The sequence below is a fragment of the Cyprinus carpio genome, chromosome A23, assembly GCF_018340385.1.
Source record: "Cyprinus carpio isolate SPL01 chromosome A23, ASM1834038v1, whole genome shotgun sequence".
Classification (NCBI taxonomy): domain Eukaryota; kingdom Metazoa; phylum Chordata; class Actinopteri; order Cypriniformes; family Cyprinidae; genus Cyprinus; species Cyprinus carpio.
In genome coordinates, this window is record NC_056594.1 from 18,164,647 (window position 1) to 18,186,341 (window position 21,695).

Genomic DNA, 21,695 nt, shown 5'->3' on the forward strand with positions numbered 1-21,695 from the left:
TTTTAGCTGGCAATATTCACAATGAAACAACGGGTGTGAAAAATCTAAATCCGCAAAGAATTCATCCAGTAGAGGGCAATAGTGCGCCACAGATTAGCTCTAATGACCCTGCTGGCTCGACAAATGTAATTTATCAAACCTAACCACACACAAACACTTCTGAGACCAAACCTAATGGATCCTGCCAGTGTGCCCTCATTTGTCTGCATGTGTCATACAGTAATTATCTGAGGACAAAGAAACATCCCTGCATTACTCATACAGGAGCATTAAAGGCTCAAACATGAGACGGCATGGGCGGATGGTTATGATGAAAATTTGGTTTCATTAAGAAGAATTAATTTAATCTTTTAGATAATTAAATTTGTGTTCATTAAAAAGTATTTAATATAGTATTAAATGGTTCTGAATTGGTTAAATGAAATTGTCAATTTTGAAATAACACAAAAAGGTATTTTTTACCAGATCAAGAGATGTTTAATTATTATTATTACTATTACTATTATATATAATGTTTCATATTACCAGGTAAATTAATTTCTAAATGTATCTTTGAAGTGTTTCTGAATGATAAAGATGACCACACCCTTTCTATCATGTTTTCATATTCTCAGTACCCATAAAGGACAAGTTCATATGGATTTATTCATGTCTTTTCTGAATTCATGGACGGACACAGTACTTGATGGATTTAGACTTGGCCACTTTATTTGTAAAGAGCACACAGGGGCTCACAATATAATTCTATTTATTCATAGCTCAAGGGTATCGTAGTAAACCTGGGTATGGTACACTTAATTAAAAGATTACTATAATTAAGTTTCATTTAAAAGATCAATAAACTAGGGCTAAGATGAAAAACAAGGCCCATACATTATACACTGGTTTACAAGGACCCCATATATCCAATCCCAATGAGATGTTGCCATGGGAACACAAGGCAGAAAGGCTGAGGTGATGGATTTAAAGAGGCAGGACATGTTTGTCTTTCCATGGCAAACCCGCACCACTTCCTGTGGTGTTCTGTGCATAGTGCTGAGAATAAGGAGAGTTAAACGAAGGAGAAAAGAGCAATAATAGAGGTGAGAACAAAGTCTAGGCTATGATTGTTCCAATTACAAAAACAACAAAAGAGGCACTTGTGGAGAGATATTAATTTTTTCTGATTAAAGCCATTTAAATGGCTATTAATGAAACATGCAAAAACTAAAAGAACAAGATTCTTTTGAGTGGAGTGATGTTTGCCTTGGCAAAATATGATGTTATGGTGTTTGTGAAGATGAATAATGGTCACATGTGGCCCCTTTTTGTCTCTCTTATGTAGTCGGATAACTCATTTTCATATTTCACAACTGCAACTTGAAATCTGTGAGTTTATTTCTTAGAATTATGACTTTAAATCACAACATTTTATGCTTGAAAACAAATAATTACAGCTTTAGCATCTTTATGTTTTTGCAGCTAACTGTATATTTTGTGAATGTGACTTTTCTAGTGGCTGATAAAAACTGAATTGATGTAGGCCTACAATATCAATATCATACTGCAATATCTTAATTGTGTTGAAGAGGTGTCTGGGACATATAAAATGTCATTTTTTCAAATTATGCATTGTGAAATCGGTCACACACTATTTTCACCCAAAAATGAAAATCTGCTAAAATGTATTCACTCTCAGGCCATCCAAGATGTAGAGGACTTTGTCTCTTCATCGGAACAGATTTGAAGAAATTTAAATTACTTTACTAGCTCACCATTGGATCCTCTGGAGTGAATGGGTGCCGTCAGAACGAGAGTCCAAACAGCTGATAAAAACATCACAAAAAGCCACATGTAATCCAAATGACTGCAGTCCATCAATTGTCTTGTCAAGTGAAAAACTGTGTTTTTAAGAAACAAATCCATCAAGACATTTAACTTCAAACCGCTACTTTGGCTAAAATACAAAGCCTCTATCTATAATACTGCTTTCTTCAGTGAAAAAAGTAATCTTGTCAGAATTGGAAGAGCAATATGCACAGATCAAACACAGATTCAAGTGAAAACAGTTCTATACAGTTCTTTTTCAGAGAATGAAGCATTATTGTGAATTATTGACTGGTGTTTTGTCCAAAAGCAACAGATTAGGTGAAATATTCTTCTAATCAGTGTTCATCTGTCAATGTTTGCAGTACCTTGATTCTCTCAGTTTGAGGCTCCAGGCAGTCAGTGACCCGGGCCATAAACCATCCTTGGTTGGAAGTGGTAGTGGGGACGTTGCTATGTAGTTGCTAAGGTATTCATTTTTGGCACATCACTAGGGTCGTCTGGCTGTAGCACAAACATGTAGAATTATTAATAATATTATAAAGTTAATATTAACGTTTAGGAAAGTTAATAATAAAGTTTAGGAAATATTACTTAAATAATGGCGAATGAATTTGAGGAAAAAACATTCAGACAAAAATGAACTCAAAATAAGGTATTAGGATGTAAAAGAAAAGAATGGCTCTAATATCTTGCCCAGCAAGTGGAGACCATACAGGCTGAACTGGTTTAATGCCGTTCAATCAACTTAAATATAAAATGTGAAATGACCCACAATATATTTTTCATTTCTAATGTTAGAGAAAAGACTCTGGCTGGAAGTGTTTGGAGAAGAAGAGAGACATATAGAGTAGATTTTACATTACATATCCTCTGCAGAAAACCGGGGCAGTGCCTTCCTAAAAGACATGAAAATACAGAAAAGGAAAGAGAAAGAGGGAGGGATAGAAGGAGAGCAGGTAAAATTTTGTAATGCCAGGGTGCAGTGCTGTGGCCCCAGGCTCTTCATATCTTTTACATTTCTAATTAAAAGAGATAAAGAGTGAAGCAGTCATCAATCCTACAGTGATTTCCCTGTTAAGGTTTTAGAGGCAGCCGTAAAGCAAGCAGCCCGGCTCCATTGATTTTATAATTAGCCCCCGTCATGCTGCTAGGGGAGTGAGAGTGGAGAGGAGAAAAAAAAAACATGGGAGAGCTAGAGAGGGAGTGGTATAAGAAAAGCAACAGAGGGAAAAAATGGGGTGAAGGTCAGCAAAAAGTTGTTAAAAAGCAAGAGAGGATAACAGGAGGCCAATGGTCCAATTCTACCCAAGTATCTTTACAGGTAAATCAAAAGCCAGCGAAGTGAATCCATAATCTAATGTACCTTTAGGACCTTTTTTAAAAAAAGAAACCTAATTATTACAAAAATGTTTGGATATTGTTGAGTAAAAAATAAAAACAACCGGTCAATATTACAATTTTATACAATACTAAAAAATTATATATATATATAATGCAAATGAATGAATAATGCATGAACAAATACATATACGATATATATATTATATATACTATATATATATAATAATGCAAATGAATGAATAATGCATGAACAAATAAATATACGATAATGACTGATACAAATTAATAAAAACAAATGTAAAATCTACCAAAAATCTCTATGGTACTGATGTACTGTGCATCCCCAATCTAGGTGTTATGTCAATTTCTGCATATGCTAGTTAAGTATATTTGAACATTTCAAGTTGTATAAATTAGACAATTCAAACATGAATTAAAGGGATCGTTCGCCCAGAAATAACTTTTCTGTCTCCATTTATTCACCCTGCAGTCGTGCCAAACTTGTATGAATTTTCTTCCTGTACTGAACACAAGAATATATTTTGAAGAATGTGGGTAACCAAACAGTTTTTGGTCCCCATCGACTTCCATTAAACGTTTATGCAAATTATTATTTTTGGGAGAACTATCGCTTTAACAATAAACAATATGAATAATATGTAATAAATGATGTAAAAAAATAATTGTTAATGTTTCTAATGCATTAATTAATGGTAACAAATTACCCAATATTTAAGAAGAGCCAATGGACACATAACAAACATTACATTATTTTATTAATGAAACCCATCCTGCACCCTGAACAGAACGGCATAACCTAAAAACAAATTAGATAAGTAAAAGACGGAATAACTGCACAAAAAAAGCAAATAATAAATCCAATAATTTGATTGTATTGCACTGAAATGACCTGCGATCTCTTAGACATTATTCAATCTCAAGAAAATGGACAACCGTTATTTGGGACTAATCTTAACATACTGTATTCCCTGCCATAAACAGGTTTCTGGCTGTAGTATAGTGGGTAACAGGAATCTTTCAAGTGAAGTGTATCTCATGAAAATGAGAACCATTTTTAATCTCTGACATCCTGATGCTAAGATGACGATCTAGAATACAGCTTTAAACTATCATAGTAAAACCTGGTCAAGCGTACAATACAAATACAGTAGACCGATGAATACAGAGTGACCACAAAAGCCTGTTTCAGTGAGGTGTAATGGTTACATCACTTTTAAAGTCAGTACAGATTATGACATGTTGTATAAAAGGCAAATAACATATAGGAGCTATTTAAACTTGACCCTAGAGTAAACAGCAAGAACAAATCAACCAAAGAAAATAAAAGTTCTGCAAGTACAGTGAGCCCAGCAGGAAAATAATTCAAACATTAAAACAGAAAAGAAAAAAAAATAGTACTTTTTAATGTATGATACCTTTTCATAATACCCCCCCCCCCTTAATTATTTATCTTTTTAATATATGCATTAAAATATTCTCCCTGTGAATGTAATTAAAATGTAATCATGGTGTCTTGAAATTATGAATTTTTCCTCAGGAAATGAGCTTCAGCAAAGTTTAAACATGGCCAAATAATGTTCTCCACATGATCCACGTGACGCACCATTAAGCCATCACACATTAAATTGAATTAAACATGAGATTCCATGAATTTCGTGAGGGAAAATTTAAAGCAGTTCAATTCATGCTTTAAAATTAAAAGTCCTTCTTGCAGTACTGCAAAAACTGTCTAATGTATCTCCAACCTCAAGAGGAACATTAAGTAGTTAATCTGTCTTAGTACATTTTGCACACAGATAATAATTTCATAATTTTTGTAAAACAGTGTTTCAATACAATGCATGAAACTAAGATAAAGCACCAAATATACATTTAGAGGAATTTAATTTAAAGAATTCAATAAAAGTGACTAATTAAACTTCATAATGGATGAGAGTAAACATCCTGAAAAAAAATCTAAAGTGCCACTCTTTACTCTTACATCAGTCGCTGGTGTATCCCATTACACATAATCAATCATTTAATGTGTGAACTTCACACAATCTTTCTTCAAACAAAAAAAGTAAAAAACACTTCTATCACAAGACCCACAAAATCAAGAGCACCCAAACTAAATCTTACATTTAAAACCTGAAAGAATCTCTATGATATTGTGCTTTACATTATTGCTGATGCACATTAATGATAATCATTATATCAGTACAAGTCTAATGACAGAACACAAGAGTGAAATCAAGAGTGAAAAAACAACCCCCACACACACACACATAGAAACACGCTTTACTTCCTCTGCCTCAAATACAACCTTTCTCTCGATCTGATCATTACAGATGTCTTCTGCTTGTCTGTTGATATGTGTAAAATAACACGTCCGTGCAAGTAACTGTAAAACCGTGTGCGACATAAAGAGGTCTAATAGCTAATGTATATTCTAAGTGCATATAAAGTGTAAAGCAAATTGCATATTTAAATACTCATGTCAATATAATATAAAGCGCAAATGCTTCTAAATACAAAACTCGTAACATGTGTTGCACTGGTGCAAAGAAGTCCACGCTGCACTGGCCCCTGGTTCCTGCAGTTCTGCTTCTCACCACAAGGGGGTCTCTGCCAGATCTCTGCATGACAACACACACAACAGGACAAACATGAGTTTGGGAAGAAATGGTGCATTTATAGGTGGCAGAGGGTGAAAGAGATGGATAGAGAGAGGGAAACTGACGGAGGGGGTGGCGGAGTAGAGTTAAGGAAGAGAAAGAAAGAGGGTGAAGGAGAGAAGTGAGGGAGAAAGGGTTTTAATGATGCTGAAAATTGGCCGGTGAGCGCTGTCTACCCTCTCAGTAAATCATTGCTACAGCTTCCTGTCAACTTATCTGTCCCCTTGTCCTCCCCTCACAGAACTCCCCCATCCTTTCTCTCGCTCTCTTCTCCCTCACTAATTTTATGAGGTGGTATTCAAAACTTCCATCTCCTCACCATATTCGGAGTGTCACCGTAAATAAAGGCCTGCATTAGTGTGTGCGAGTGTGCAAAGACAGAAAAAGAGACAGACTGTGACAGGGAGATATAAAGCGAGGTGTTCGGGAGAGAGAAGGGCCGAATGTTTTTTGCGACAGTGACATATTTACTTGTGTGGGTTGTGTAAGAGTATATGTGAAAATCTATCAGAGCCTGTGTCTGCAGGTCACAGATAACGACAGTGTGACCGATGGGGTTTATAGACAGTGAATGTGTGTTTGTGCGTGCTGTACCCGAGGGTAGTGTCTCTGTTGTCAGGGAGGAGAAGAGCCGTCTCCTCTCCAGAGCTGTGCCTTCCTGACAGAGCGGCCTCGTACTCTTCCTCCTGTAAAACACACATGCAATCACATGCACATGAATAAAAGGCTTATTCACCACAAGTCTGAAGAACGAGCACAACCAGGTTTTTAAAACTGCATAGTGCAGTGAGTGAACTACTTCACACTGAGTTTGAAATATTATCTGATATCATTCTGATGTTTTTTTTTTACCTGAACGCTACAGGTTTTTTTATTAGTCAGTTCCAAAAAAAACCTTGCCAACAATTTAGATAAAATTGCCATCTGGCTTGATGCATCTTTGTGAACTCCAACACACTGAGCCTGAAATATTATTCTGCAGTATTCTGTATTATTATAATTGGATGATAGGTTTATTTTTATTCTCTGTTGAGATTTATTTTGTTTAATGTGCATGTTAAATCATTAAATTTGAATCCTAAAACTCCAGCAGAGAGATATTATAACAGCTTAAAACATACAATAAATCAAAATGAACAACTGGCCGGAGTTTGTACCAGGGTAGAGTTGCACCAGCCATTCATAAGACCTTATGTAAATTAGAACATTAAGTCCACACTAGAGGCTTAGTAACTTCTAGCTAGTTTGTAACTAAATTTATACATTATTCGGTTGCACCAGTTGTTCATAAGGTAGGACGTAGCTAGTAGTTCGAAGTAATGTGTAGTCACATAATATGATGTTTACACTAAATGATCCAATAGAAACCTTCAAATACGCGAGCAGAACTTGTTTATTAAATGCTGTGAATTTCAATTTATCCTTCATTCGAACTTCTTTTGCCTCACACAACAGTAAAATACATTTCCATTAAAAACGATACTACTTAATCATGAATAACATTAGCCTATAGGTAAGGTATGTAAATAATATCCAGAAACTGTAATTGAAACGAAAAAGGATCAATAAATACTAAAAGAAAAAAAAAAGAAAAAAATAGCATTGAATAGAAATTTTACTTAAATTTGATATTCAGAGTTGATTATTGTTTGGATGATGGAAAAAATTATGGGTTTGATGCCCAGGGAAGGCAAAAATCAATAAAATGGTTACCTTCAATGCAATACAAGTCTCTCTGGAATAATGTGTCTGCCAAATGCATAAATGTAAATGTAAATAACCAACCTGTGTGGCAATTTTTCCCTAAATATTTTCCATGTAGCCACAAATATCATTTATAATTTTGGGAAATTTGGAACTTGATAATAGCAAACCCTCACCGACTCAGAGCTGTGAGCATGTGTGTGAGCACTGGGCTGATGTGGAGATGAGAGGGGTGCAGGTTGGCTGATGACCACCACGTCCATGCCCGAGGGGTGTCTGGGAGAAGGTGGAGGGGTGGCCGGGAGCAGCAGGTCAGCCTGGGGCTGCTCACACAGACTATAGTGGTTCAGAGGACCAGAAGAGTGTGCAGCCTGCAAAGCCTCTGGGTTCTCATCCTCAGAATCAGAAAGCAGTGGGCTTTCTGCACCACCTGAAACCAGGAATAGCAGATGAGCTTTTCTATGGCTGTCCAATTAGAGCGCAAAACTTGTATCTTATGGTTGTGTCACGTGAGAGTTTCCATTTTGCAAAAAAGCTCATCCTGACAGTAAGCGGGTATGCGTAACATTTCACTGAAGGAGCAGCAGTGCATGTGCATGCATGTCAAACAGACAGAGTGCAATCCAATTCGAGCACATTAATTTTAACTAAAAGATAAGTTTTGCTTAAATATTCGGCAAAGTTTACAACATCACAAAGTGCAGTACAAAGAGTGTGTTGCAGCCGGTTGCAGAAGTAAAGAGACTATTTTTATTTAATGAAAAAGCCATATTTTAATAATAATAAAAAAAAAAAAAAATTTATATTTTTTTGTAAACTAAAATCAACTAAATCCACACACCACACACACAAAAGAACACCTTTCATATATATTTTTCATTTATTTTGACTTGACATAAATAGCATTTATTTTGTAGTCCTACTACTTAGTGTAATTTTCCTCTTTTTCACAAAAAAAAAATTTTTGTAAAACTCTTTTCACACCCTTCACATCACATTTTTACCAAAACCATTAATAAAGTCTGCCTAAACTTTGAAAGTTATACTGGCCAAAAAGTTGTTCATCTTTACTCCTAAAAATTTTGTAACGCAAACAAATCATATTGCAGCTTGCCATTTGCCATTGTGGGAAAACCTTTCATTTTTGCCCAAAATATGTCAGGTGTGAGCACTCTGAGGTAAAAGTTAATGTGTCTATAATAAAGCAATGATTTATTCCGATGTTGTGTAGTATGGCAGAGTTGTGTGTGCAGAAGGTGTGGTTGGTGTGCTGTGTTGTACGGTGGTGAAGTCTTGTCATTGTGCAGGGCCGTATAACGCAGTGGTGTGTGGCATTTTATGATGTGGCTGTCTGCCGCCTGGAGTTCTGTGGTATTGTTGTGGGAGGGCAATAAAGAAAAGAGACAGACCCACAATAGTGTCTTTGTGTAGTGATGTTTGTACAGAATTAAAGAAAGCACAGTGACTCACTGCTCTGCAGCAGCACCGTCTCACTCCATTTAGAATCACTCAGCACCTCCAGCCTTCTCTCCAGCTGACGGCTGTACTCCATCACTTCCTGCACAACAAACAGTTAAAAATAATGTTACACTGTAATGTTTAAAATACCATACTGTCCGTCATCCTCTCCATAAATAATGGGAGTCTTAACAGGTCAGATTTCAGTAAATAGTTGGTACTTTGCTTGTTAGGGTTGCATGAAATACTAATTTTAAGGGTTTTTATTGTTATTGCCCGATACCAATGTGAACAAAATACAGCATGACCAGTGTTGTGTGGTTACTGAATAACTAAATATTTTCAAGAAGACTTACCAGCATTGGATGAACTGTTATTTCTGTTTTTAGTGTCATCGGGACAAATACACATCTATGATTACCAGATGTCCTAGATCATGCATTTCTGAGTGCACTCATCTTAAGTATATGCAGATATTTATTTGCAAAGTTGTTTTTTGTTAGTTCATTGTTACATCCATTTGCACTGCAGTTTCCTTTTTTCTCTCATTTTCTATTTTCTCAGTACAGCTTTAAAGAAAATGATGAACACCTTTCAATTCTTAAACATATATTTTTTGTACCTACCCTAAACCTTTGTTTTAGGTTTAAAATCATACCTTAAAGTAGCTTAAATATTCTAAGTAATATTCAATCTAATAATATAGGGTAACCATACATCCACTTTTTCCCGGATATGTCCTGGCCAGGATTTCTAAACTGCCTAAAATGTCAAGGATACCATAAAGGTGCCACATAACTGCATATGCATGACCAAACTCTTTTTGTTTATGTTCTGCAAACTCCATTCACCGCTTTACTTAGGTAACATACTAACCAGATGTTCCTCCACCTAGAAAAGATAATTAAAAGAATATAGCTGACGTAATATTTCTTTACTTAAGAACTCATGCAAAGACTAACAAAAATACAAGTGTCAGATTTCTGCATTTAAATCCCTCAGCCCGCTCGGCTGCTCGGGTTCCAATGTAAGTGTATTTACTATGTGGAAAATTGCTTTAAACCAGAAGCCCAGCACTGTCAGATATTCAGAGAGCAAAACATAGAGACAGCTTGCATCTGGTGTTTAAGACTGGTACAACAGCATGTTTCTGCTATGCCTTCAGGCTCAAGTGAATGAGATGGTTGTTAATCAAGAAACTTTGTAAACTTGTTGGATGAGCTGTGAGAACTTTTGAGATAGCTTTAATAAGAATAAGACAGAACTAAGCACTTGAGAGTTTTGTGAGAACTGCAGAGGTCTTGCCTGTATTTCTGTCTGCAGCTGCTCCTTTTCTTTCTGAGCCACCCTGAGACTGGCCTTCAGCTCCTGAAGCTCACGGCGAGTCTCGCTTAGCTGAACCTGACCACACAAACACAAATTCCACAAAAGTACCAGAAACCATAACAGTACATGTCTTTAAATATTTAGATTACATTGCAAATGTAATTCATTCCTTAATTTACATTATATAAACATGTAAATGGTCTAGGTCATTTTAGGTCACTAAACAAATGTAAGCAAATATGTGATACTGATCATGTTAACTCCTACAAAGTGCGCTGTTAAAACAGACAGGACTAAAAACATATTGACAAGAAAACCACTGCTCTTCATTAATTTCTGTTTTATTACTGACTGTTTACTTGGTTACTTGAAAAACTTGAAACTGTTTACTTGAGATTGGGCTACATGCCATTGTTTAAAACTAATTTGTTAATTAAATTAATATTTGGAATTATTAAATAAAGATTGTTCATTAGCATGTTAGCTTTTGCAACAAAAATGTCATCAGTAATCATGACGTTTACCTGGTTTGGTATTGTCTAATTACAGCTGTATTATTTTTTGTCATTTCAAAATATTTTATATATATATATATATATATATATATATATATATATATATATATATTATATAAAATGTATTTTTATCATTTTAAAAATATAGAAGAATCTTTTTTGCTTTGATTTTAAAAGTTTTTGTATATATATATATATATATATATGTATATAAAATTATTTCCGTATTTTTATCATTTAAAAAATATAGGAAGAATCTTTCTTGCTTTGATTTTAAAAGAGTTTTTGTATTTACCCGATTGCAGTCTTTCTCTCGTCCCAGCTCCACCACTGCTTTCTCTCTCTCCATCCTTGCCTCTTGCAGCATCTCCTCCTTCTGCTGAATCTCATCATTTAGACGTTCCAAACGCACTTTGTCCATCTGTCAATTCATGCAATTACTTCAAAGAACAACAGTCTCAAAGTTGCCTTTGTGTTTATAAAAATAATTTTTTACAACACATACCTCTGCATTCTGCTGCAGGGTCTCTTTCTCCTGTGCCCAGTTAGCCCTGCCCTCTCTCAGAGTCAAACTGGCATCTGCCAGCTGAAGTGTGAGCTGTGCGGCCTGCAGACGGGCCTGATGAAGCTCGGCATGTGCGGTGTCCCTCTGAGCGACCATGTCTCTCAGCTCCCCCCTCAGAGTCTCCACACCGCGTTCACTCATGTTCAGACGCTCTTGAACACTCCGGAGTTCACTCAAAGCCACTTCATTGGCTGCCTGCTCAACAATGACAGACATAATCATCTCATGCTCAAAAGATGCTGTCAGTCCAGAGACAGTTAAGAGGACTTGCATGACTTGTAGCATCCATCTGGATCCATTTTTTTAATTTGCTGGACTATATCGACATTGTTCAAATGTGTCACATCTGCATTTACAACGATGAACCTTTTAGAAGAAGTTACATACAGCTGACGATATTTAATAAAAATGAAATCACTAGCAAAACACTAATGCTAATTAATACCTGTATTCAACAAGGATGCATTAAAATGACTAAAACTGACAGCAATTACTTCTTACATTAGCTACGTTTCTATCTATATTAGAATGTTTTTTGAAGGATCATGTGACAATAAAGATTCAATATAATTAAATATTAATATGTTGATCGCCTAAAATATATAGATTTTTTTCAGAATACATGGCTACAGTTGAATGGCTGTCAAAGCAGAAATACATGCTTTTTACCTCCATATAGTGTAGTTACAACATTTACCAGCAAGGGCTGTCTGGACCATGCTAACCTGTCAAACCTTGACCCCCTTATAAGTAAAATGCAGTTCACAGATAAATGGTGTCAAGTCTTTGTTCTGAGACACTACATCCTGTGTACGCCCCGTTAGACATCCAAGGTGAAAGCTCGGGTGTGAAAACTGCTGGAGTGTTACCTCCTTCCTGTGTGCGCTGTTGAGTTTGTGTGTGAGGGTGGTGATGGTGTCTCGGAGCTGAAGGGCGTGTGTATCTCTCTGGGCCAGCGAGCTTCTCAGACTCTGGAACTCTGCTGACAGACTGTGCAGCTCCTTCTCTGTTTGATCCATCTTTAACTAGTATCATACACAAAACAATGACACCATTATGACCATGTACCTGTATTTATACTTGTGTATTAATGCATAGGTATTAGCTAACAAACCTTCTGGTTCTTGTGTTCATCCTCATCTTCCTTCTTTTGAGCTGCTGCTTTCTTGGCCCGTTCCCTCATCCTACACAGATACAACACACCAGAGAACCAATGCAACTATGTGGCTCATAGAGACAATAAGACACTGCTGACAGTGCCAAACTGAGCTCTAGAAGGGGTCCAACTACTCCAATAACATATGGATGTACTCAAGGATGCATATGGCCACACTATATGAAACCCTGTCATGTCCTGATGTGCCCCAGAGAACATAGTAGGACATGTACTGCAGAAAAACAATGATTTTAAATTTCAGAATAGGTAGAGCTTAAAAAATGCTTTACGCTTTTTTTTTAAAAAATTTAACGCTTAAGTCATCAACATGCGGTGACAATTATGCAGTATATGCGTGAAGCTTTTTTAGGCCTCTTGTTAAAGTGATGTACAGTGTGTAGTCATTAAATTAAGAGAACATCTTGAGAAAACTGGATGACAAGTGGACACTGGAGACATGCTAATAGTAGCTGTAAACAAACGTGCAAAACAACCAATGTAGTCTGAATCACAAACATGTAACTCTTATGAGCTCTTATGGGTTATTTTTAGCGAATCAAAAAAAGTAATGCATTAAATATATTTATTTATTTTTACCAAAGCATCAAAATTGTAGTTTTCATTTAATCAAGATCTGAAACCAAACATAAAGTTTTGGTAATTAAACTCAGTAGACTGTTCAGGTGGTCTTCTTCATAGGTGATGAACCATTTAAATTCCAAAATGAACCAAAAGTAAAATTCTTTGGCAACAAGCCACTTCTCCATGTTTTAGCCAAAAAAATGTTACATTTTATTACACTAGCATCATTTTTGCTCACAGCAAGGTGCGTTCACACAGCTAACATAATAGACTGTAAAAAAGTTGGACGACACACCTTCATCCACTTTCATTGAAGAAAAGTGAAGCCACAATTGTCCCAATAGGGCGCGGCCATATTGCGCTGATTTGGGACCAGAGTCTGCACAGTAGCGAACTCGGGACCGGAGTCTGCGCAGTAGAGAGTGAAGTGGAGACGCATCCCACCCACACTCCCGCAGAGCTGATCGCAAACACACGACCCTGACCCTTTTTTAAATTAGCCTGACTGGTCCAATTTTTGTCTGATGATTTTTCATATGAGGCTTGTGTTAAAATAAGGTAAATACAACTCCAATCTCTTCCTGAAGATCCCCGAAAAAGTCCGTTGGTGCCTCAGTTCGCTCAGAGAAGCTGTCAGTCTCAGCTGTCAATCACCTGTCATGATGTCACACTCCCTTTTTTATAGCATCACATAACTAACTAAAACCAAACACCCTTACTTACATCGCCATGATAAAATCTACATCAAATGACATAAACCATGTTTGAAAACAAAATATTTAAAGTGAAATTTAATTATTTAGTTTTGTCCCACATCCCATTAGATTACATGGAGAGGGCGGGGTTTATGACCTATACTGGGACTAGCCACCTGAGGGTGATCGAAACTCGATGGCTTCACTTTTGAGGACTAGTGCGGCACACTTGGCTGACATCTATGTTTTGTGTATGAAACAGACACTGACACCAGAGTCATCAGAGAAGTGATGTTTCAGTCAACAGTTTTGGCCTTTCAGAACTATTTTTGGAATTTCAGTGCATCACTAATCAATAACAATAACCACTGCTTTTGTAGCTGCCATTGTAGCCTGATTAACAAAATGAATGTCTCTTATGCACTAAATCTAAATGGTTTGAATTAGTCTAAACCTTTGCCCAGTCTCTTTCACAGTTTCTTTCATATGTAAATCAAAATGTTCATTATAACTAAAATACTTCCCAAAATAATAGGAATCAAATAAAAAATCTGAATTAAAACCCAATCCTACATGACTGTAACAAAGCAGATCATTCAAAGACTAGAAGACACAAAGCCTCTCACCTTTCTAGGTCAGTCTCTCTCTCCAGGCCTCTCTGGGTCAGTACTTTAATGTCCTCCTCTAGCTCTCTGATTCGCTGCTCATTAGCTTCTTTTTGAGCCAGCAGGGCTCTCTTCTCCTCTGTCAGGGCTTCACCTAGATCCTCAACTTCCTAAAAGAGAGAGGTGTGATGGTAGTGAGGTGCTTACACTAAAGCGTTTCACTAAAAATGGTTTAGCAGTTAGCTTTCCGTCAGTGTGTGTGAACATATACACCACAGTAAACACAGTAGAGACAAAATATACACACAACTGTGACCCGGGGCTGACCACACAGGCTGATGGAATGAGTGTTTACACTACCTTCTGCTTCTTCTTCATCTCCTCTACTTTCTCCCTATATTCTCTCACTTCCTCCTTCAGCTCGCCGATCTTCCTTTCCAGCTCCTTGCGGCTCTGCTCCCAGGAGCTTCTGTCTCTTTCTCTCCTGCCTTTCTCCCTCTCCATATTCTGGTCTGCTACTTCCAGAGCCTGGAGCAGCTCAGCACGCTCCTTCAAACACTCCTGCAGACGACTCTGTTAGAGAAAACGACATAGAAAGACAGAGATGTTAATAAAAAAATACTTATGATGGAGATCCGGTTTTAAATGAGGTCTGTCAATCGATTAGAAAGTTTAATTAATCACCCTATGTGGTGATTAATCAAATGAATTACATATAACAATATTTGCTGTGAAAACATGACATTATTGTGGCAGATCAAGTAATTCATTAAATACTTAAGTATTCATTAATAGCATATTATTATATAATATAAGTAATTATATTAAATGTTTGTTTTTCTTACAAATGCTTAAAATGACATTACCTCTGCAGTCAATCAATTAAAAAGAAAGAGATATGAGACTGTAACAATGCTGACTTGGTTGAAAAGCTCAACACAGACTATCTGGCATCTAAAGTTGTTCATTTGATTTTTAAACCACACACCAAACACACATTGTGGCAATGTTAAATGGAGACTCTCTGTCTGAGGTCTGCAGCTTTCTGTGGATTCAAATATCAGTACACTTTTACCCTTACTTGCACAAACAGAGTTTCTTATGCTCATCAAGGCTGCATTTATTTGATCAAAAATACAGGAAAAAATGTAATATTGTGAAATAATATTATGATGTAAAATAACGTTTTTTAAAACGTCAAATGATCCTTCAGAAATCATTCTGATTTAACTAACTAAAATCCTGATATATAATATATATTTAAATAAAATAATAAAAAATAAAACAAAATAACTGATTCTTTGATGAATACAAACTTCAATATTTTTTTGGAACCCGTGATACTTTTTTCAGGATTCTTTGATGAATAATTTTTTTTTTCTAAATATAAATATAAAGCTTTTCTAACAATATCCACTACAGTTCAAAAGTTTGGGGTCAGTACATTTTTATTCTTTCTTTTTTTGTAAGAAATTAAACCTTTTTTCAGCAAGGATGTGTTAAATTAAGAAGTGATAGCAAAGATTTATATTGTTAGAAAATATATATATTTTGAATAAATGCTGTTCTTTTTAACTTGTTATTCATCAAAGAATCCTGAAAAAAAGTATTCCAGTTTCCAAACAAATATTTGGCAGCACAACTGTTGCCAACATTGATCATTCTAATAATAAATCAGCATATTAGAATGATTTCTTAAGAATCATGTGACACTTTATACTGGAGTATGGCTGATGGAAATTCAGCTTTGCATCACCGAAATAAATTATATTCTAAAGGATATAAAAATAGAAACCATTATTTTATATTGTAATAACATTTTACAAGATTAATGTTTTTTTTCTGTATTTTTCATCAAATAAATGCAGCCTTGATAAGCATAAGAGACTTCTTTAATAAACATTACAAATCATACTGATCCCAAACTTTCTACTAGTAGTGTACATTTATATTTTTATTACAATGAAGTTAGTTTAGTGAAGTAAACTTGTAGAACATTTTTATGTGATGTAATGACCTTGACATGTACTGTACAGAACTATTAATGGGAAAAGACAAAAACGTGTGGACAAGTAAAACACAGGAAGCGACTCTGATAAAGTAACACAAATCATTAACTACCATTAATGTATGCCTGTGATAGATGTGAGTGGAAGCAGCGGCTCATGCATCTGCGGAAAATGCTGCCACCCTAGGCAACTGTCACCTGGACCCGGCATTGTCTTATTTTGTCTCATTTGTGTGAAATGATAGACTGAATTACTGTCTCCTTAAGCTCATCTGACCTGCAGCAGCTGGGCTCTGGGAATGACCAGCAACATGTCCTCGCCCACTTCATCCCCCTGACCCTCCTCCTCCAGAGTCACCAGCTCCTCTAGAGGCTTCGGGGCTGAGAATGTGAAGGCAATGCTGCGAGAACAAACCTCTTCTCTTCCATCCACATACACAAACTGGTACTGTTGAGCACTAGGCCCTGGTAGGTAAGAAGCTGAAGAGGAGAGAGAAGAGGGAAGCTGTGAAAGGCCAAATACAGGCCAACAAAACTATAAACTAGACAACTGTATTGTGTGGGCTGTGGTTTTGAATACAGGTTAAGTGTATTTGAATATTTCATGTCTGGTTATTCTTATTGAGTGAAGTTTGGAGATTTCCTATGAAACCACTTGAAGCCTGGGGCACTGCTAATGACCTCATGTGGTTTCTCCATCGCCATTACTCACCACAAATTACAATGCTGCCATTCTGCACTGTGCAAATCTCAGCCCAGACAACACTTTCACAGACACACACACTTGCAAAAACTGATTTACACAACCATTCAAAGATTTAGGGTCAGTAAGATTTTTGTGTTAAGACTGAATTTTTTATAAAATGATGAAATTTGATTTACTCAGCAGAACACACTAAATCGATGAAAAGACCGTTAAGACATTTATGATTTTACTGAAGATTTTGATTCCAAATAAATGCTGCTATTTATGGAATAATCATTAAAAAAATTATCATTAAATAAATAATTGTTTCTACAAAAATAGTAAAAGACTGATGATCAGAAATGTTTCTTGAGCAGTAAATCAGTGTATTACAATGATTTTTTTGAAGGATCATGTGACACTGAAGACTGCAATGGCTGCTGAAAATTCAGCTTTGCCTTTGCAGAAAGAAAATAAAAATGTTAAATATATTAAAAGATAAAAGTTACTTTAAGTTGCAATAATATTTCACAATATTACTGGTTTTACTGTATTTTGGATCAAATAAATGCAGGCTTGGTGAGTATAAGAGACTTCTTTCAAAAACAAACAAACAACAAAAAGTTACTGACCCCAAACTTTTGAACCGTAATTAATGTTTCTTTAAAAGGACATAGAGTCCACTCTCTGTAGACTTAATTACTACCGATGTGCTTTTCAAAAATCTGCTGGCCATTAGCTTGTCTCAAAGATTAGTTGAATATTTGGCTATAAGGATGCCCTGAATAATTAGAAAATTAGACATGTTCACACACAACAATTTAAAGGCTGTTGCAGGGTTTTACAGTACTTCACTGTGTTTATAGTACTGCATGCTATAGCGCAGTATGGTAAAACCTTTTCAAATAAATTGCATCTCTGAATTTGTTCTTTTTAAAGCATCGCCAACTCTATACAAAAATGTGCAGAGAAACAAGTCAATCTAGGGTAATTTGGGAGCATCCTGCCCATCCCTACTAATAACTAACTACAGGCGAATTCCTTTGTGGCATTTTATCTCCCTTACAGGCCATCTGAGGATGAACGTTGGCTAATGTAATGAATGCACCTCAGTGAATGAGACCAGCAGTTGCATGAATCAATGCAAGAAACTGTAATGAGCTCCTTTAATGTCCCTAAAGCACTCTATTCTTTATTCATACTGTATTGGGTCCCTCAGCTGACTTTCAAGAGGGCTTGAACATCCAAAATCACTGCTTCAGAGACCTTGGAAATGAACACAGCAGTTGACAGAGGTCCTCTCTTTGTAGTTGGATGGAGCTACTGCCCACACAAATGTATGGTAGTCCTTGACTGATGTCCAGCCAACCTGAGGATAAAAGGAAACAGATCAGCTTTAATTTAGCAAAAGAGCTACAACAAAGCTGAAGTCTGGCTCTATCTCTAACCTTAAACAGTCCAATCCAGTCATTACTGGCCCATGTGTGCTGTGGGTTGATGGTGTAGTGGCAGTCCACTCTGCTCTGAGGAAAGTAGCAACTTCCAACATTTCGAAACTCCACCCCCAATGTCTTCTCCATAGCAACAGAATAGTGATGCACCTGGGTAAATATTAAAATGGTTATTGACATGCCATCTAAAACTACTTCAGAGAACATTTTTTTTTCATTCTTTAATTATTATACATGTAGTTTTATGGCATCATTATATGAGCGATTAAGTGAAATATTAGTATTTAAAAAAAAAAGACCATCGAACTGCAACAAAGTTGATAAAAAATGGTTAAAAAACAAAAAGAAAAACAAAATACAATATATTCTAGATTAATTTTACATTAAATCCTGATGTTTAGAAAATGTTTATAAGCATTCCATTTACACTCTAGAAATGCATACCTGGGATCAAAAGAAATAATATATATATATATATATTTTATATTTTATAATCTACACAATATATCTAAATATCTTGAATATGCTATATCTACACAATATATCTAAAGGTTTTTGTTTTTTATTTACAACCTTTAACATCCATGGAACCTTTACATTCCTCATAAGGAGCTTTATGGTGGAAAAAAAATCTTTAGATTTTTAAAATGTTCTTTAACAAATGGTTTTAAAAATGGTTCTTTAAGAACTGGACACTGAAAGGTTCTTTGGGAAAGCCAAAAGGTTCTTCTATGGCATCGCTGTGAAAACAAAGTTGTATGGACATTATTATCGAGGCTTACTAAGGACAGTAGAGGAGAGGTGAATGTATTGCGCAAGTGAAGAGGAAAATAGATGCCGAGTTCCTGTGAATGACTGATGTTGAGTGCAGACTTTCTTAGTCAGACACACATCACCTCTTAGTGACAGGTTGTTGGGCACCACAAATGCTGTGACTGGCTTTGTGAACTGTATGGATTACATGCAATGACAGGTGGGTCCATCATTAGCACTTCATAATAAACTACACACACAATATTTAGACTCCCCAGGCCAAGGACGTTTTCTTATGTCATCTGTCTGATGTCAGAAACTTGCAGCTTAATTTTAATGCTCAGTATCAAGCTCTTTTATCTCAAAAGATCAAGGATAATTTGATTCATCATGATTTGAATCGTTTAAACTGTGGTGAAATGAGTTAAAAACTGACCTAAAAAACAAAAATACACTAATGCACTAATTTAATGTACTTAAATAAGTGACACATGATTGTTGAGACATAATACAAATTAATAGTTACAATAGTTTTATAATTAGTATAATAGTTTATTATCTTGTTTGTTTGTTTTGCTGACTTGCGAAATAAAACTACCATTTTTGCTTTGCAAACAATCATGGAGGGCTATTGCAAGTGAGGCCCAAAGTTAGAAACAATCTAAAGTTACTCGGTAGAGCGTCGCAAGAAACAAGAAAAAAACAATGCATAAGCAGATTTAACACTTTGTTACAGCAATTCAAAAAAGAAACAAAGGACATGACAACATTATAACACTGTTGTAGTCGATACACATTCCCTGGGACCGCCTCAAAATAGATTGGATGTTATAAACATGGCATGCTTTGTCTTTACAGCAGCTGCGTGCTACTGAACATGCAGCAGTTTCTCTCTCTCTCTCTATCTCTCTCTCTTTTCTATTCTGGAAAAAACCGCATCCGTCGTATAACAAAACTCACCCGATTTAGCTTAGAAAACGAGAAGGATATCCTCTTGAAAAACGATGTTCGGTCATATAGGAGAAAACATATATGAGATTGATGACAAGTGTAATTTACACCGACACATTCGCCGAGTTGAGCTGTGCCACGAACCTCTCACAACAATAACAAAAACAGAAGCATGGGTGCTTTGGAGGTCTCGCTGCATTATGGGAAATGAAGTTCCATTACTGGTTCTGAATCATGGTTCAGATACTCAAAAAAACTAAAATCCCCATCTGTAATGACGACGCGTGAGAAGTTAGACGTCATGGTAACGGTACTGCTATCGAATATATGTTCTATGTGTATTCTATAGCTTTGATTGGTTCATATTTCTCATCGGATTCATCGACTTGGTTTCTATTGGTTAAATCTGTATATCAATAGACTGATGGCCAATGCGATAGGTGGCATAAGAACGCATGGAGCAAAGCCACGCTAATGTGATGGAAAGTCTGACTCACTTCCGCGAATCGGTCTCTCGAGCCGTCCAAAATAACAATGCAGTGATTCATTCAATTATGTCGCGACTGAAAATGCTATTTATAGGAGTAAAAATGCAACTCTGTCTTATATGTGTGTTAATACAAATGCATTGCATGAAGTCAACACTTGCAGGATGTTCTTTTTGTATTGCTGTTGATTGATTGCTAATTAGCTCCTTAAGCTTGAAGTAACCTTAAAGTAGGTAAACTTTAAATGCTCGAGCTATCAGCTCACTTATGGGTTTCTTGGTTTGTTATGTCAGAAAGAGACAGCTCTCGGTTCAGTTGGCTCAAGAACCGCTCGATCCGAATCAGTTCGTTTCGAACGATTCGTTCGGTCTGTTGTAAACAATTTCAAACGAATCTTTAGAAAGATCCGGTGCAAAAGAACGATTCGAATGTTCCAGGTTTGCAAGAGAAACTTTATATAATATAATATCAAAGCACCTGAGTCAGACATCTATCGATTACATTGTCTTTCCCCATGCTTGACTGATGTCTGCAATGACCTAATGTCTATAAACGCCATCTTTTCAAGGTTATTCTGCTTTGATTCCTGCTGTCTCAGTAGGCAAACACACTTTCATCTTCAGTAAAAAGCACTCTACATTTCTTGCTGACTCCCAGAAACTTGAAACTAGAATGCTTGCCTGTGAAGCTGAAAAGCAGATGCTAAATGCCTATCATGCTTCAATAATTTCTACAAATATTTGTCTCACACTTAGATTCACTTAAAATAAGTTGTCCTAACTGCCAGCCCAATCCGTGTAAAAAAACAAAAACAAAGTGAAATAAAATGATTTAGAATATATTTAATAAATTGGTAATGGAAAGAGATATTTAGAAGTGTTAAATTAGAGCTGATGAGACATTTCTTTTTCAAAACATTAGTTGG

General features: G+C 36.0%; 1 protein-coding gene across 1 annotated transcript; it reads right to left on the bottom strand.

Moving 5' to 3' along the window:
• Positions 1–3,908: 3,908 nt before the first annotated feature.
• Positions 3,909–20,572, bottom strand: LOC109110236 (calcium-binding and coiled-coil domain-containing protein 1-like). The gene is made up of 15 exons (XM_042713545.1): positions 20,292–20,572; positions 18,576–18,728; positions 18,394–18,496; positions 16,720–16,922; positions 14,795–15,007; positions 14,456–14,604; positions 12,511–12,580; positions 12,266–12,421; positions 11,337–11,591; positions 11,127–11,252; positions 10,296–10,391; positions 9,003–9,090; positions 7,709–7,962; positions 6,423–6,514; positions 3,909–5,789 (listed from the first exon to the last, which is right to left on the bottom strand). Exons 2-15 carry the CDS (start codon positions 18,705–18,707, stop codon positions 5,762–5,764), a joined length of 1,965 nt encoding a protein of 654 aa, XP_042569479.1. The 5' UTR covers positions 18,708–18,728; positions 20,292–20,572; the 3' UTR covers positions 3,909–5,761.
• Between the last annotated feature and the right edge of the window lie 1,123 nt (positions 20,573–21,695).

What these genes read in the sequence shown, in the direction of transcription:
- LOC109110236 (XM_042713545.1), bottom strand. Translation starts at nt 18,707, where the DNA reads ATGGAGAAGACATTGGGGGTGGAGTTTCGAAATGTTGGAAGTTGCTAC. An exon ending in ACAGCGCACACAGGAAGGAG is followed by an intron (nt 11,592 to 12,265) that starts GTAACACTCCAG and finishes ATTGTTGAGCAG; the next exon opens with GCAGCCAATGAAGTGGCTTT. An exon ending in GACGGTGCTGCTGCAGAGCA is followed by an intron (nt 7,963 to 9,002) that starts GTGAGTCACTGT and finishes TCCTGGTTTCAG; the next exon opens with GTGGTGCAGAAAGCCCACTG.